General features: G+C 42.5%; 1 protein-coding gene across 1 annotated transcript in view; it reads right to left on the reverse strand.

Annotated features, from left to right (window-relative positions):
* Positions 1–2521: 2521 nt before the first annotated feature.
* The window catches only part of MPHOSPH8 (M-phase phosphoprotein 8), a 97991-nt gene continuing 82553 nt past the window's right edge, over positions 2522–17959 (reverse strand). The window contains exons 9-14 of the mRNA XM_073613474.1: positions 16789–16875; positions 15878–16032; positions 14679–14833; positions 12587–12714; positions 3731–3814; positions 2522–3308 (exon numbers count right to left, since the gene is read on the reverse strand). Of these exons, the coding sequence (XP_073469575.1) occupies positions 3267–3308; positions 3731–3814; positions 12587–12714; positions 14679–14833; positions 15878–16032; positions 16789–16875 (651 nt within the window). The 3' untranslated portion in view covers positions 2522–3266. The remainder of the gene's footprint in view (positions 3309–3730; positions 3815–12586; positions 12715–14678; positions 14834–15877; positions 16033–16788; positions 16876–17959) is intronic.

Here is a 17959-nt window from a genome sequence, read left to right on the forward strand (position 1 = left end):
GAAATTTTTTTTTTTTTTTTTTTTTTTTTTTTTTTTTTTTACACAATGTCAATTTAATATGATATTTCTCACAAACAGCAGGACATACATGGAAATTATAAACCAAAACAAATTCTGCTACTTAGTATGGCAACACCACTTGTGTGAGACTTTCAGTGCCTGAATTATGTATCAGACATTGTATGTTTATCACACAAATCAACCAATTGTATTAAATCCAATGTACTGTAAGGGTCACCTCCATACGAGTGGTCAGGGAGTATAGCTTCGTGTATCATCACCTATAGCATCCCCAGTTCCTATATGCCAAAGAAGCCTAGCCTACTGGTAAGTGGCTGACCCCAGGAATGCAATTTTCATTGGACAGGAAGTACAGTAGGCTAAATAAAAGAGGAAAAGGGTTCCTTTGGCTCCAGGCATGCAGTTCTCTGTAGGGGATGGCTGGGACTGGTGTCTTGCAGAAACCTACTCCAATGTGCAAATGGGTCAGTATATGATCAAAAGATCAGTCCAGGCAACAGGTAGAAACATGCCCAATAAACAGGCAAATTAAGAACACTGATTCTAGCTACACTGGTCTGGTGACAAGGTAGCTGTAGTGATCTGAGAACTGTGACTGGCTGCACTATTGGGGCTCATTCAGATGTGAGGGTGGAGGGGGGGGGGGGGGTTGGAGAAAGATAATAACACCTTACGGTTTAGCTGCGGTTTTACCACCCCTAGCAGCTGCGATGTAAACCTGCAATGGCTGTGATGCTTAGCAGCTTTAGCAGGAATTATACCCCCTGAATGCCCATCGATCATAACTTATTTAGTGAACGGGGTTTCTTGTGGGAGGACCAAGGGGCTCAGGTGGTGAAGAGGCGAAGCAATGCCTCCTCACTGCCTGACAAATGCTCTGAAGAGCCATCCAAACATGGATGGCTCTTCAGAGAGCATCACACATTTGAACAAGTCCTTATGGGGACACTCCCGACTGGTGGGGCCATGAACGGGGAGGACACTCCCAACTGGTGACAGTATGTAACAAAAAACAAACACTTTTTACACATACTGTCACCATAGTGACACTACTAATCTGGAAAGGTGATCTGGATTTTTTTTTTTTTTACACTAGGATTGCTTGTACAGTGATCACTGTAAAAGCAATTGTAACGGTTATGAACGGCTTTCATTCATGAATAATTGTTTACTATTGTGATAGGCTACAGCCATCACATTGGTACAGAACCATTGTAAATGGCCCTATCCCATGTGATCACTGTGAACGATCACAGAGATCGCAATAGTACACAAGCTGTGATGAATGAAAGCCATTGACAGTTGTGTTTACTGGTTATGCGATTGGTCACAGCAATCACATGGTACCTGGGCCAATCACAGCGGCCCAGTACAGAGCGCTATAATTCGCAAGCAGGTGGATATCCCTGCATGCCCTCCCAAAACTGGAGAGCACGCTTCCGGCCATATCTGTACATTGACTGGGCGGGAAGTGGTTAAAAGGCTGCTTCCTTATTTAGGTTATCCTATGTGAACACGTGATAAAAATGTGTAATCTCAATTTGGCTGCAAAAGTAGAAATGCACTGGCAGGCTGGTTCACACCTTCTGGTGCTTGTTTATATTTGTTCTGGTTCAGTCACTCAGGGCTAAAAGCAAGAGTGTCACAGCATGGCAGCCAGGCAACTAGCGAAGGAGACATCAGCAAATGCAGCTTTCAGGTTCTCTCTGCAAGGTCATATAGTACTTGCAATAACTATCCTTCCTTCTAAGAGTCTTTTTAAAAAAAAAAAAAATATAGGTAGGAAAGCATTTAGTTCAAGTAAAAAGTACAGATACTAGGCATGATCCCAAAAACGAAAAAGGGAACTGTTGCAAGGGCATACATATTTTAAAGTTCAACCAAGCACAGTATTAACTATGTTTTTATGAACTAATTTACAGAATTATAACATTTAGGTCATGCATTTTACAGGATTTTCAAAAGTACTGTACAAAACACAATGGGGCAGATATATGAATGAAAATAATTGATAGGTTTTCAGTTGTTCATAGCAACCAGAATGTTTCCATGTTGTATATGCCCTAAAAAACAATATGAAACTGACTGCTATAAAATGCACTTTACTTCTGGAGTTTTTTAAAATGAATCCCAAAGGGTCGCCTATATGCTAGTATACAAAAATATATACTATATTGGATATTCACAAGTGTAACTTGATCTGTAGGAGCAAGCTAAATATTTAATTCTAACTAAAACAAAACATTTTATTTTGTGCAATCTGAGCAAGAATTGTCAGAAAAAATATTTTGCAAAAAAAACCTTCAAATGATAAAACTCCTATACGGCCTGCGGATTCTCAGGCACACACTGCATGAATTGGTTGAAATGTGATGGACTCTCATCCAATTTTTTGTCTACAGTCAATACAAAACTTGCAGCCAAATGACTACTGTGTCCTTTAGAGTGCAGAAGGATATAACCCTCATTTTCTTTTTAGTAACAGTAAAAAGTAACACAGTGATTGTTCATCACTTTTAATGAAAAATAAGGTTTGCTTTTTAAGGAGCCATGAACATTAAATATTATTCTAAATAGTATATTAGATAGCAAGCTGCAAAATATTACTACTAGGATTCCACACTGTGGAAATATTTTTTTCCTTGACAACATAAAAAGTGATAAAGGGCCAAAAACGAGACATCAGTCTACTTAAACATCCATTTCCAACATTACAAATATACACTGGGCTTTGGTAGGAGAAAAATACTTCCTATTGTCAAGGTGATCTAGCAAAAAGCCCAAGAATGACATGGTGTTGTTTTAGAGAAGGCCAACTATCAAGTCTTGTTAAAAAAAAAAAAAAATTATATATATATTTTTTTTTCAACTGAGCAGGACAAAGACTGGGTGAGTAAATTAAAAAAAAAACAAAAAAAAAAAACAAACAAACACTTGACATCCACTACAGAAGATCCAAGAAGGTAATATCCAAGATGATCTGTACAAGAAAGGAACATTTCTGTAGCAAATGGATCTCAGGAATGACATACTGGTTACATATACCTTCTTGAAACTAAAGCAAATCCCAACACCACAACACAGATCAAGTGCCAGGAATGACTTGTCAAAATAAAATTCTACTGTACATGTCACATCTAATAAAAACACAGATATGGAGTTTTCACGTGGATCTGTCCATTTCCACATTATGTACAAGGAGGAGCACTAAACAATATTGTGAAGATAGGCAAACATGTCATCTTCTAATGGAGTTGTACTCTGTATGCAGTAATCAGTAGCTTTACCTGTAAAGAGAGGACATTGTTTAATGCTTCGGCAACACCGTTCTAACATTACTTACATCACAGAAGGGGTCTACGTTAAAAGGAAAATAAAAACTTACTTCAAGGTAAACACTAAAAAATAAATAAATAAATCAAACACACTACACAAACGTGGTAAAAAATACATTAACATTACATATTACACACATAAATATTTATTTTAATTTCAATTTCCAGTGAGGTGGATGAGTCACACCTGTAGGAACCTCTCCGTAAAATGAGATAGCAGGCCTGGCACATTTAAAGAAGGTGCTCTATATCACCCGTAAAGAAGCAGAAAGTTGGAGAATACACTTTTATTTTGCAAGGTTTTATTGTGTTAATAAAATCCATCTTACACTAATTTACAAATTGGTAAAACCTGTCCAAATACAACAACCCACCTTTGCAGTTGGTACCTCAGAGAGTCTAATAAAAAGTTTGTTTGGGCCAGAAACGGGACTAAAGGAGTAAATAAAATGAGCATCCTAGAAAATAATTAAAAACAAAAAATTAGCAACAATAACTTTATGGGGGAAATCCCCATATTAACTAACATTTAATACAATGTAACTATAGTATATTATACAGCACTACAAAAAAAATGTTGATATTCTTCTGATAATTCTTTCCAACAAGCCAACTTCAAATACATATCAGTGCAAAATTGATTTTACGCAATGTTAAAAAGTGCATGTAATAATTGATTGTAACCACTTTTCACATATTCTAATAGCACAAAAGAATGGAAAAAAAATAAAAATAAAAAAACTTTACTTAAAATACCAAGGGGTCCATTTGTAAAATAATTCATTGGACAAAACGTGACATGCATTCGGCCAGCCCTGATGAATTCTGACCGTATTTAGTGCAGTGATTTCCTATGATGATGATGAGTTCCATCTGTGGCCATAATAATTTACTTTTTTTTAATGTTAATACTACAAATCAGAAAAATACCACATGGCCATTGGATGGAACTGACATTCAAAAGAAATCACTGTATTAGGGCTCATTCACACTGGGATATTGGAAAGGGGCAACATGAGGTGGTAAAAATTGGTGGTTGAGCTGCAGTTTTAATACCACAACTTACCCTTGACCACCCACTTAAAAAAGGAGAACATGAGGCCGCTCAGGGTTGTACACATTCCGCAGCAAAAAATTATACCCACTGTCATGTTCAACAGGCAGTATCACTGGCAATATGACACTATACCAAAGTAACAGCGCCACAGAAGGGTGTGTTGAAAGTATTCTACTAGAACATACTGCTACAATTATAAAAATAGAGTAGTGCTGCTCCACACACACCACAATGAAATCTATGGTGCAAAAAAAAAAAAAAAAAAAAAAAAGTGTAATCAAACAATTAATATTACACCTCCTATCCGCAATGTTCACTAATTACATACACAATATGCCATTTAAAAAAAAGTGCACATGAATAAAATATGTGCAAACAAATGCAATATCAAAAAAATGTATTAAAGTGCTTGTGAAGTGCTATTAGTATGTGCAAAGAATTATATTTAACCTAATAACATTCTTAAAGCGCCAAAGTGATAGCCCACAAAAGTTCCAAAAACTATAAACAGTGTCCTCCGAACTGTAATCTCAAAGTAAAAAATGGAAAACTAAAACTATTGAAAATGATCTCCACAGTGAAAGAAATCTAAGTGCTCCACCACTCTCGCTAGATTAAATTAGATCACTAGATCGACTGGCTAGCCAAATTATAGACTAGCATACACGCTCAATCTCTCCAGGTGGCGTCGCAGTGTGCACTCCTCTCTTCGTAAATGGTGGAATGACTGGAGGTGAACATCTAAAAACACAACTGAGCACGTTTTCCCTAGCGTCGGGCTGGTACTATGTACACGTGAGTGGAATGTTCATATATTTTAAATAAAGCCTGTTGTACGTTTTTACACGATAGAAGCCTCCTTCCTTTTTATCTCCCACATTAGATGTCATGATATGTGAGATTAGATTCTGAGGAGTGCACTCAGAGGCCACCTGGAGAGAACTGTTCCCACAAAGTTGGGAGCATGAAATTGTCCAAAATGTTTTGGTATGCCGACGCCTTAAGGAGTTCCCTTCACTGGAACTAAGGGGCCAAGCCCAACCTCTGAAAAAAAACCCCACACCATAATCCCCTCTCCACCAAATGATTTGGACCAGTACACAAAGGTCCATAAAAGACATGAATGAGCGAGTTTGGGGTAGAACAACTTGACCGGCCTGCAGAGTCCTGACCTCAATTTGATAGAACCCCTTTGGGATGAATTAGAGCAGAGACTGCCAGTTTATAGATTTAAAAAACAAAACAAAAAGGGCCTTTGTAGATTCTCATTCTTCTCCTATGCATCAAACTGTCTTGGCGTCACAACCATGCAGGTATTATCACATAGGCAGTCAATCTGCCACTGCTCAAGAGTCCCTAGCAGCCTCTGAAAAACTAGGGTTCCATGGAGCCCTGGTTGAGAATGGCTGATAGAGCTCAGAGTTTATTACGGGTTTTATTACGGTTTATACAAATACACAGCAAAAGTGTGTTAACACTATGTGGGAGGTGGTTACACAATATTATATATACTGTAGATACGTTTGACGTTCTGTTCCATAGCACTGGGATGCACGCCCTGGCCCTGTGTAATTTAACTGCTTAAGGACCGCCCCCCACGTACATATACTGCGGCAGGGTGGCCCTCAAGCGCAAAGTAACATACCTGTACACAATTGCGCTCCTCGGCTCTGGGGCGCGCGCATGATTGGACACAGCGGGATCCAATCAACAGGTCCGATGGCCGCCGGGACCATTCGTTCATTTACAGGAGAGGCAGAATGGCGGTCTGCCTATCTAAAAGCAGATCTGCGTTTTCCTCCAGTCACAGCATTCTCTCTCTCACACTTACCCCTCTGATCGCCCATGATGTTAACCCCTTCCCTGCCAGTGTCATTTATACAGTGAGTGTGCATTTTTTTTTTTTTTTTAAACACTGATCACTGTATTGGTGTCACTGGTCCCCAAAAAGTGGCCCTTAGATTTATTTGCCATAATGTCGCAGTCCTGCTCAAAATCGCTATTACTAGCAAAAACGAAAAAAATAAAGAGCCCATAAATCTATCCCATAGTTTGCAGACGCTGTAACTTTTGCAAAAATCAATACACGCTTATTGGGATTTTGTTTTTAACCAAAAACATGTAGCAGAATACATATTGGCCCTAATTGATGAAGAAATCTGATTCTTTAATTTTTTTTTTTTTTTATTGGATGCGTTTTATAGCAGAAAGTAAAAAATTGCTGGTCTTTTTTTGTTAAGAGCGCAAAAAAATAAAAAAAGAACCCGGAAGGAAGACTGGGGGAAGATGATCTGCCCTCTCAGCGGCAGCATGGCGCAGGAGGGCTTTATTTTAAGGCAAGTCTCATAACGTGCTAGGTATGCGGTGCATACTAGCACATTATGACATTGCCCTGCAGGGAAGTTCCCCCTGCCCCAAGCCCAAAAAATAGGATTTTTTAAAACAGCTTACCTGTAAAATCCTTTTCTTTCGAAGGACATCACGGGACACAGAGCCACAGTAATTACCGATGGGTTATATAGGGTATCACTGGTGATTGGACACTGGCACACCCTATCATAATCCCTCCCCTTGCAGGGATACCTCAGTTTTGTAGCCAAGCAATATAGTGTATTAGAAGAGGGGCGGGACCTCTGTGTCCCATGATGTCCTTCGAAAGAAAAGGATTTTACAGGTAAGCTGTTTTAAAAAATCCTATTTTCTTTCTCGAACATCACGGGACACAGAGCCACAGTAATTACTGATGGGATGTCCCAGAGCAGTGCTACCTGAGGGGGGGGGACCACGACCAAGTAGGGTGCAATCAGACCTGAGGACCCTGTACCGCTGCCCGCAGCACACTACGCCCAAAGGCGATATCCTCATGCATTCTCACATCCACCTGATAGAATCTGGTGAATGTATGAACTGAAGACCAGGTTGCAGCCTTGTAGATTTGAGCCATAGAGGCCCAGTGATGCACTGCCCAAGAAGCACCAATAGCCCTTGTGGAATGTGCCCTGATCTGAAACGGAGGAATCTTCTGTTTCAAACCGTAAGCTTGAATGGTCAATTGTCGAATCCATTTAGAAATGGTAGCTTTTGACGCTGCCTGTCCTCTATTGGGACCTTCTGACAGCACAAACAAAACATCCGTCTTGCGGATCTGAGCAGTTGCCCCGAGATAGGCCTTAACTGCTCTTACTACATCCAACGAATGTAGAGATCTCTCTTCCGGAGAACAGGGATCTGGAAAAAAGGAAGGCAGAACAATGTCTTGGTTTAAATGAAAATCAGAACCACCTTCGGTAAAAAACTAGGATGAGGGCGTAGTACCACTCTATCCTTGTGTATAATCAAATAAGGCTCCTTACAGGAAAGGGCTGCTAATTCTGAAACTCTTCTAGCAGAAGAGATGGCCACCAGAAAAATTAACTTCCTTGTCAACAAGACCAAAGGAATCTGACTTATTGGTTCAAAAGGCTGTTTCTGTAACACAGCCAGGACCAAGTTCAAGTCCCAGGGGTTTAGGGGCGCTTTAACCGGAGGATTAAGACGCATCATCCCCTGCATAAAGCTTCGGACCAAAGAATGCGAAGCAAGTGGCCGCTGAAATAATACTGATAAAGCAGAGACCTGGCCCTTGATGGTACTCAAGGCCAGCTTCATCTCTAATCCTATTTGTAGAAAATCAAGAATTCTACCTATGACATATTTCCTGGGATGCCAACCTCTGGATTCACACCAGGATACATAAGCTTTCCAGACTATGATAAATCATCCTGGAAGCTGGCTTCCTTGCATTAATCAAGGTAGATATGACAGGACCTGAGAGCCCACGACTCTTCAGAACGTGGGTCTCAATAGCCAAACCGTCAAATTTAGCGTTTGTAAGGCAGGATGGAACACTGGACCTTGAGATAACAGGTCTGGGCGTACCGGTAGTGTCCACGGGGAACCCACCGTCATCCTTACTATTTCTGCATACCAAGTCCTTCTGGGCCAAGTGGGGGCCACCAGAAGTACTGACTTCCTTTCCTGCGAAGGAGTCGTGGTAGTAGCAGAATAGGCAGGAATGCGTAAATCAGTGAGAACTGATGCCACGTAATCACCAACACATCCGCCCCGCATGCAAGAGGATCTTTTGTCCTTGCCACAAATCGGTCTATCTTTTTGTTGAATCGGGATGCAAAGAGATCTACATCTGGAACCCCCCATCTTTGGCATATGGCCCAAAAGACGTCGGGATGCAGAGACCATTCCCCTGGAAGTAACTGCTGGCGACTTAGATAGTCCGCCTGCCAGTTCTCTATTCCCGGGATGAAAACTGCCGATATGCATGGCACATGCATCTCTGCCCAGACTAAGATCTGGTTCACCTCCTTTTGAGCAGCTCGGGTCCGGGTGCCTCCCTGATGATTGACATAAGCCGGACAACCCTGTAGCCTGATAGTCCAGGCTTTTAGGGCTAGATATATCGCCCGGATCTCCAGAATGTCGATGGGTAAGGTCCTCTCGGTCTTGGACCATATGCCCCGAACCGCAGACTGTTCCAGAACTGCTCCCCAACCTGACAGACTGGCATCTGTTGTTACCACCTTCCAGGTAACCGGTAGAAAGGATTTCCCCTTCTGCAGGTTTTCGGGTATGAGCCACCAATTGAGGCTCTGACGCACCGCATGCGACAGGTGCATCGGAAAGTCTAATGCCTGAACCTTCTTGTTCCAGGTCGACAGAATACTGTGTTGCAGCATTCGTGAATGCTTGATCTGAGGAACCGAGGAGAGGGAAATTCCTGAAACTCCCGCTTGTACCCTAAGGTTACCGTGGAGATTACCCATCTGTCCTGGAAATCCTCCTGCCAGAGCCCTGAGAACTGTTGCAGTCTTCCCCCCACTCGAGTGAGCGGGGGCGCCCCCTCATGCAGAGGTCTTAGTGTTTTGCCTAGTAGGCTTCTTCCCCCAGGACTTTTTTTGTCCCTGGGGTTGACTCTTGTCTCTGGACCCAGACGGAGGCGGCCGTCGAGACTGCCTGGAGGCTGAATCCCCCGGCACTGGGGAAAGAGTCAGTTTGAAAGAGGGACGCTTACTCTTCTTCTTAACAGGAAAGAGTGCTTTTCCCACAAGAGATGCTCTTGATATAGTTATCCAAGTCTTCTCCAAACAACCTTGCACCACGAAATGGAAACCCAGCCAGCAGCTTCTTACATGGTGCTTCGGCTGACCAATTTTTCAACCATAGGATTCTACGTATATGCACCAACCCCAGTGAAAGACGGGAGGTTTGCACGATAGAATCTCTAATACAAAGCATAAGGCCGCTGGAAGGTTAGCAAACCCCTGGGCCTGCTGTTCAGGTAATACTTTGATGACCTGCTTAACATGGTCTCTTAAGTATTGACAGACTCCAATCGCTGCTACTGCAGGTTGAGCCACTGAACCTGCTAAGGAAAAAACATCCTTCAATAGGGATTCCATCTTTTTATCTACAGGATCCCTGAGCATTGTCTACAGGACACAAGTCAGTCTATTATTTACGGAGGAAATGGCGGCAACAATGGCCGTTATTCCCCACATCTTAATAAACTTTTCTTCCATCGGATAAAGTGTTGAAAACTTTCTCAGCGGGAAAAAAACTTTTGTCTGGGTGATCCCACTCAGAATAAATTAGCTTTTCAAGTAAATTATGAACAGGAAAAGCCTGTGCTGCTTGGAAAGGTTTCAGTGACCCGAAAGCAGAAGAGGATTCTTTAGCAGTTTCAGGTAGGGGCAACTTAAATGTGGAGCGGACCAATCGAGTAAGGATCTGCACTAAGACTTTCTCCTCTTGGGAAGTCGCAGAGGGCCCCTCTCCACCTGATTCCTCCGAAGAGGAATCATCCGTCCCATCCCGATCCTCTGAAAGGGATTCGTCTCCTTTATCCCAGAGCTCCTCTTCCTGAGGGTCTTGGGGAACAGAGGAAGGCCTAGTGCGTTTTCTTCTACTGAGTGAAGACGTAATCACGGCCATTAATCTTTCCTCTAGACCATTAATGGTTGAGGAAAAAAACCTCTTGTGTAATATATACAGGGGCTGAAGTGTCAGAAGCAGGTGTAGCCCCTGACCCCAACGGCTCTCCCTGGCTAGCCATCCCTGGCCCATCAGGGGGGGAGGATGCTGCTGACAGGGGGCCCTCAGAACCTGAACGAGATCCCCTAGTGTCTCTGGTTCTTGGGGTGCTTGAACCTCTTCTACCCATACTGCAAAGCAACAAGGTGTGAGGTATACAAATGAACACTGACTGCTGAGCGATGTAGTCTGGCTAAAAGCCTTGCTACCCAATGCTCAGTCTGGTGTTATAAATGCTGCCTAGGAGAATGCCTGTGTCCCACCTTACATGCGACCGTCAGCTCTGTGTCTCTCCAAAGGCTGTGTGCACCTGTACAGAGTGCCTTAATAGCCTGCAGCTGGCCTGAGTGGGAGTCTAAGCACCTGTGCTGACGTCCCGCCCCCCCCCCACTGGAATTTTGAAAAAAACGAGCGCTTCCCAACTCTCCTGTAATACTATGGAGGAAGGCTGGGGGAGGGGGAGGAGGGAGAGAAGCTGGTAGTGAAGACCTGCCTAAACGGCAATGGTCGGAAATGGCGGCCGAGGCAGCAGTGCCCGAGCGGTATAACCACTTTCTAGACCCCTGTGGCCTCTCTCTAGCCTGGGGGGGGGGGGGGGAGAGAATATTCAAACATGAGAAATCCCCCCTTCCATCCTACCTTTGCAGCCAGCCTGAGACGCTGTGAGACGTGCAGCAAACACTGAGACAGACAATCCAGCATGTGAAGGTTTGTGCTCTTGGCAGCCCCCAGTGGTCACAATATTCATAGCATGCATTTACCTTAAAGGAGAAACCTACTAGAATTAGAAAATTCTGTGGAATCTCCTCTTACCTTATCCAGCCACAGGGTTCAGTTTACACAGACCCAATCTTCACCTCTCACGGTGGGCTCCGTTTGAAAAAAACGTCAGAGACTGGGGCCCCCTACGAATAGGGGGATCCTGCAGTTCTGGGCCCGTAAAGCACCCGGCTAGAAAACCATTTTCTAATATGCGGGGTCCAGCTCTATAAAAAGAGAAGCATTACAGGTAAAACCTTGTTTCTTCAGACACGAGGCCCGGGTACCATCCAATTCGGCCTAGAGAGGACACTTTGAATGGATCCGGTCTGCCTGGCTTGCCCCAGTATAGGATATAGGATATTCCCTTTGGAGCTCAGCACAGGACATCTTTACACGTCCATCACCTAAGACACTGGCGTAAAAACTGAGGTATCCCTGCAAGGGGAGGGATTATATAGGGGGTTGAACTTCCTGATAGGGTGTGCCAGTGTCCAATCACCAGTGATACCCTATATAACCCATCAGTAATTACTGTGGCTCTGTGTCCCATGATGTTCGAGAAAAACTGCAGTTTACTACCGCTTTAAACTGTACAAACTTTTTATTGCCATATCCCTGCTAGGGAGATTCATCCTTTGATTTGTCCTGCTGACCATTGTCATAAATATAACGCAAGGGAAAATCCTAATGTTAGGGCCAACATACACTGTGCAGTGCATTAACGTGCACTGCAATAACATATGCATGCTGCCGCGTCTATAAGTAAATCAGCCCTCAGAGTTGCCATGTGAGCAGGAGGTGAAGGTTAATCTTTCAATGGAGAACCATTTTTTAAATGACAACAGTTCAACATGGAAATAACACTCTCACTTTGCAGAGATTTCCTCTCTATTCTGAGTATGGAAAATTGGTCTCCAGATTTTGCAGTCGGAAGACCACTGGCAACTTTAGTGAAAGCTCACATGATATTGCTGCATGTCCAAGCATAGTCTTGTTGGTGACAGATTACCACAGCTCTATGTTCAAAGTTTAGTGTGCACCTGTTGGTTTAGTGACCTCAGTTCTTCCATTCGTACCTCGTCATGACTCACTACCTCACATGCAAAAGATGTGTTAAATATTTGATCTTTGATCACTCAAATTGAATGCTTGAGTGTACACAATAAAAATTTTACACGAACTAAAATTATCACAGCCAAGAATACACAAAGGTTATGACACCGATTTAAAAGAATGTCGAGGCCATTGTTCTTGTTAAATTGCATTCTAACAATAAATAAAAAAAAAAAAAAAAAAGAAAAAAGTGTTTTGATGGTGGTCTTACCAAAAATACAGGAAGCTGGAACTTGTCATTTAATACCACAGCCTGGACACTACATGGTCCAGATAATCGAACCACCACTTCTTTACCAAAGAAGTTTGCATGAAAAACAAACAGGAGTATTCCAGATTCTGCAAAGAAGAAAATACATGAATTAGCAGTTTTCCTTTCAGAGAGTAAATATAAACTAAAATAACGTGGTTGCATTAGTGTGCACACCCTCTTATAACTGGGGATGTAGCGGTGTTCAGAATTAAGCATTCACATTCAAACTCATGTTAAATAGGAGTCAGCACACACCTGTCATCATTTAAAGTGCCTCTGATTAACCCCAAATAAAGTTAAAGCTGTTCTAGTAGGTCTTTCCTGACCTTTTCTTAGTGGCATCCTACAGCAAAAGCCATGGTCTGCAGAGAGCTTCCAAAGCATCAGAGGGATCTCATTGTTAAAAGGTATCAGTCAGGAGAAGGGTACAAAAGAATTTCCAAGGCAAAAGATATACCATGGAACACAGTGAAGACAGTCATCATCAAGTGGAGAAAATATGGCACAACAGTGACATTACCAAGAACTGGGCGTCCCTCCAAAATTGATGAAGTTGAGTGGAGAAAATTGGTCAGTGAGGCTGCCAAGAAGCCTACAGCAACATTAAAGGACCTGCAGGAATATCTGGCAAGTACAGTGCGGTAAATGTGACAACAATCTCCTGTAGTCTTCATATGTCTGGGCTATGGGGTAGAGTGGCAAGACGGAAGCCTTTTCTTAAGAAAAACATCCAAGCCCGGCTAAATTTTGCAAAAACACATCTAAAGTCTTCCAAAAGCATGTGGGGAAAAATGTGTTACGGTGTTTTTACAGTTGGGATGGTGCGTTCAGGGTGATGTGCAGTGTAAGTTCTTCCCCACACATAGCATTTTGCTTTTAGGCCAAAGTTCAATTTTGGTCTTATGTGACCAGAGCACCTCCTTCCACGTTTGCTGTGTCCCCCACATGGCGTCTCGCAACCTACAAACAGGGCTTCTTATGGCTTTCCTTCAACAAAGGCTTTCTTCTTGACAGATTTGTGGAGTGCACGACTAATAATTATCCTGCAGACAGATTCTCCCACCTGAGCTGTGGATCTCTGCAGCTCCTCTAGAGTTACCATGGGCCTCTTGGCTACTTCTCCGATTATTGCTCCCCTTGCCTGGCTTGTCAGTTTAGGTGGACAGCCCTGTCTTTGTAGGTTTGCAGTTGTGCCATACTCTTTCCATTTTCTGATGATGGATTGAACAGTAGATGTTTAAAGTAGGGTTAGGTTATCCCAAGCTTTGAAAAAAATATCCCAAGCTTTGAACTTCTCCACAACTTTATTTCTGGCCTGCCTGGTGTTCCTTGGCCTTGATGATGCTGTTTGTTAACCAAGGTTCTCTAACAAACAGGGCTTGTTTTTTGGTTGCAACATGACAAATTGTGGAACATTTTAAGGGGTATGAATACTTTTTCAAGGCACTGTATCTATCAGCTCAAGCAGTGAGGAATCATGAAGTCAATGGAGGAAAACATTGCAAAGTCGATCACAAAAAAAAAAAAAAAAAACACTTTTGTTCAGCAGAGGAAAGATGCACAGCTTCCTTTGATAACGAAAAAATAGGAGGCATTCTGGGGGTACGAGGAGAGGTTATACAGGGGCCAACTTACGGTTACCAGTGTCCTAAATGCCTTAAAAGGAGAACTTCACTTTTTGAAACCTGTTACAACCATATTCTGGGTGTAACATTTAACATGTTACAGATGCACCAGCCCCCTCTCCCCCTTTCTGAGAGCTAGCGGGGGATCTTCTCCCAAATTCTGACAGCTAGCGGGGGATCTTTGCAACAAACGCGGCCAGGCGGGGCTCAGTGTTCTGTGAATTGGACAACTACAAGGCTGTCGGCTTGTAAATCTCAATGAACTACCACGGCGTTGTTGAGCGCTGTGGTAGCTCATTCATTTTTACTTGTCATTTTCTAGTGAAGGTGTGAATCTGATTGGTGACTCTGGGCTAAAATTAGTATCTATCCAATACTGCCACAAGCTCCATGAAATTTGATAAACTGAATTACCAGTGGCGTACCTTCAGGAATATTATATGGGGGTTTGTAGCTGAAATCCAGAGAAAAGTCTGGTCCCTCGCAGAGCCTGTGGCAGGCAATGGGGAAGATAGGTTCGAGCAAAGCAAGCCGTGTCTCAAAATAATCCTTTATTGCATCTTCCACCACTCTGGAAAGTCTGTAAGAACAGTTTGAGAAAGTTAGTTCACTCGTAGGTTATCAAGGCCCCTATATTATTTGTCCTAACACAGTAAGAAAATATAATGTGAGTATCCTATGCAATAATCTGGCAATCATCAGGCCATTAGGAACTCACTAGTGGTAGATCACCTGCACTTAAAACATTAACCGCTTCCCATCTGGCTGGCTACTATATTAAAATGGGCAAATGGGACAAGCGACAATGCAGGAGGGCATAAATAGAGCCTCCCTCATCAGCTGCTTATCTGTGGCTCCTAGCGTGCGCAACCGCGTGCTTTGTGATTGCTGTGTTCCCTCTGACACAGTGGATCACAGAGCAGGGTACATGGCTAATGAAATTTAGTTTTAAACAGACACTGACTGCTGTATTGATGACACTGTATGCCAGTACATGGTACCACAGACACATATCAGGAACATGGAATGCTGGGGTTAACACCTTTATACGAGACAAAGGATTCCTAAATCACTGTGTTGGCCAAAGAGTACAACAGACACTCATCGTGTTAAGTGCTGTTTTACATATAACAAATAAGAAAAAAAGAGTCGCTGCTCTGACATAGTCATGAGCATTTAGCTTGAACTACTTTGCTTTGTAAACAGGCTTTTTTTTTGCTATACAAAACAAAGGGACAAAGAAGAAAATGTGAAAAAGGAGCCCAAGGCTCAAAATGTGAATACAAATTATGATGTAATACATTATATTTACCTGCCAAAAAAACTTTTTTTCCAGTTCACACAAAAAACAAACGCACACCGAGTGTTGTCTTAAAAGAGCACAAACAACGGATCCAATTTATGTTGCTACCAGAGAAGGCTTAACCCACCAGTATGTTAAGTATTGGAAAACCACCGGTAAATAATCTGTGTGTGATGGTATCGGTCCAAAACCAGGATCAATTTAATTGGAATGTTACTGTATCAAACTGTCTTTTTACTCCACTATATAGGTCCCACATACAGTCAAATGAGCATTTTCCAACATTTCAGAGAACAAGTGACACAGAAAAAGAATACTTACTTTTCCAAATGGCCATTAATTAATTCAAATAGCAGCACATTATTGCTCTGTTTAGCAAACTGTAAAGCATTGCCCTGGTGCTTTGACAGCACATTACAGTCGGCACCTTGTTCTATTAAGAGTCGCACAATATCATAATTCCCTCTCTTACATGCCTAGAGAGACGAGAAGAAAACACAATTACTTTGTTATATATGGATACTCAACTCTTAACATTTATCCAAAGTCACATCCAACCGTGTTTTTCCTTTCAATTTAATTTTGATTAACACTGTCCTCTGTAATCCCCACACACACACACACACACACACACACACACACACACACACACACAAAAACAGATCTACAGAACACAGTGATCTGTGACAGAAAGCAGAACATTTTAAAAGGTACCTTGAAGTTATACATAAAAATATATTTTTGGAAATGTTGCCTTCGGTCACCTTGTTGTAGAGCGCAAACAGGAGAACTGGGTTTGCACCATCCAACACGTCTGGTGGGGAGATGGTTGGGGCAGAATGACCTTGTATTTTAATATCACAGGACAGGTCTTACGTCACAAGACCAGGCAAAGAGCAATAAATTACAGAATTTCTGTATATAATCATTATGCCGCTTTATTTCATAATCAATGAAAGTGCTAGCAAATAAAAGACCAAATATAATCCATATATAACAAACTTCATGATGGAAATACAAACATTAAATTAGTCTAGACATTGTACAAAAAGAGGATGCATGTATTTTTTGCCATCATGAAGACCATATACACAAGGAAACAGTTTTACAAAACGCTAGAGCCAGAGAGACAACTATTGTCTGTAACCTACTGAGAGAAGGATTTCATAGACCTAGGGCCTTCGCAAAACAGATAGGGAATTTTATAGGTATCCACAAATATACCAATTTACCTTCATCAGGGCTGTTTCCCCAGTCGCTTGCTGTAAATTCACAAAAGCTCCAGCTTCCAGCAGGATAGAAACAGTTGTCAGATAATTCTATGAGGAGCATCAAAAACAAAATTCAATATGCTATACATCATTATGGGTCTACATCGACAGGCTTTAGTTTGCTTCAGAACGGTCTCTCAATACAAGTCTATGGGTATGAAAAAATTAAAAGAATGTTCTGGTAACCACTTCCCGCCCAAGGTACGTCATATGACGTCCTGGACTTTGAGTGGGGATAGCTGAACGAAGTCTGTCGCTACAGACATCATCCAGATATCATCTTTTTCGGCCGGCGACTCCCTGCACCATAAGAACAATCATAGCGGCAGTGCAGCTGCTTGAGCATTTTTACAGGCGGCGGGACGTGCTTCTACCAGGTCGCCGTGCGATCGGTGAGCCGGAGAACAAATCCAGAAGAGGGTATAAAGAGACCAATTGAACAAAGTAGTATCTATTAGGGCTGGGCAAAAAAAATCGATTTAAATCTTGAATCGAGTTGAGAGGTCAAATCGATTCAAAAGTGTAAGCAAATCGATTTTTTTTTTTCACCGCGCAGGTCCTGAGGAGCTGCGGGTAGGAGTTTTTAGGTGAGGCCACGGCTTCGGCCTAGTCCGTGGCATCCGGCCACACACACAATATTAAAAAAAAAATATACACACACACACACACACACACGTGGTCTGGTGCACAGGTCTCGCTGCTACAGGGCAGACCTTAAGTGGTTAAGTTAAAAAAAAGAAAAAAAAAAAAAAAATCTCATACTTCCTACTAAAGAGCAGTCCCTTAAGTCCTCTTCTGGAGTCCCCACGCTCATTCTGTCCACTCCTTCAGAGTGCCCCCTAAGCAAGCCATGTGCTGAGGGGGCACCCGTGCGGGCACACTCCCAAGAAAGGTTGTGTGCGTCCATTGACAGACAGTGTGGCTCCACCCCTCCTCAAAGGAGCCTGCAGACAGGACAGCACCTTTATGCAGGGAATACATTAACCTCCCTGGCGGTTTTCCCGAGTGTGGTTCGCGGTTAAATTTCAGTACCCTTAGTGGTAGCCCCGAGCCACACTCGACATTGCATTTCAGGATCCTGGTGCAGGTTACTTACCTTGTCCCCAGGATCCTGCGATGCCCCCCAGCTGTG

Source organism: Aquarana catesbeiana, linkage group LG02, assembly GCF_042186555.1.
Source record: "Aquarana catesbeiana isolate 2022-GZ linkage group LG02, ASM4218655v1, whole genome shotgun sequence".
In the NCBI taxonomy this organism is placed as follows: Eukaryota; Metazoa; Chordata; class Amphibia; order Anura; family Ranidae; genus Aquarana; species Aquarana catesbeiana.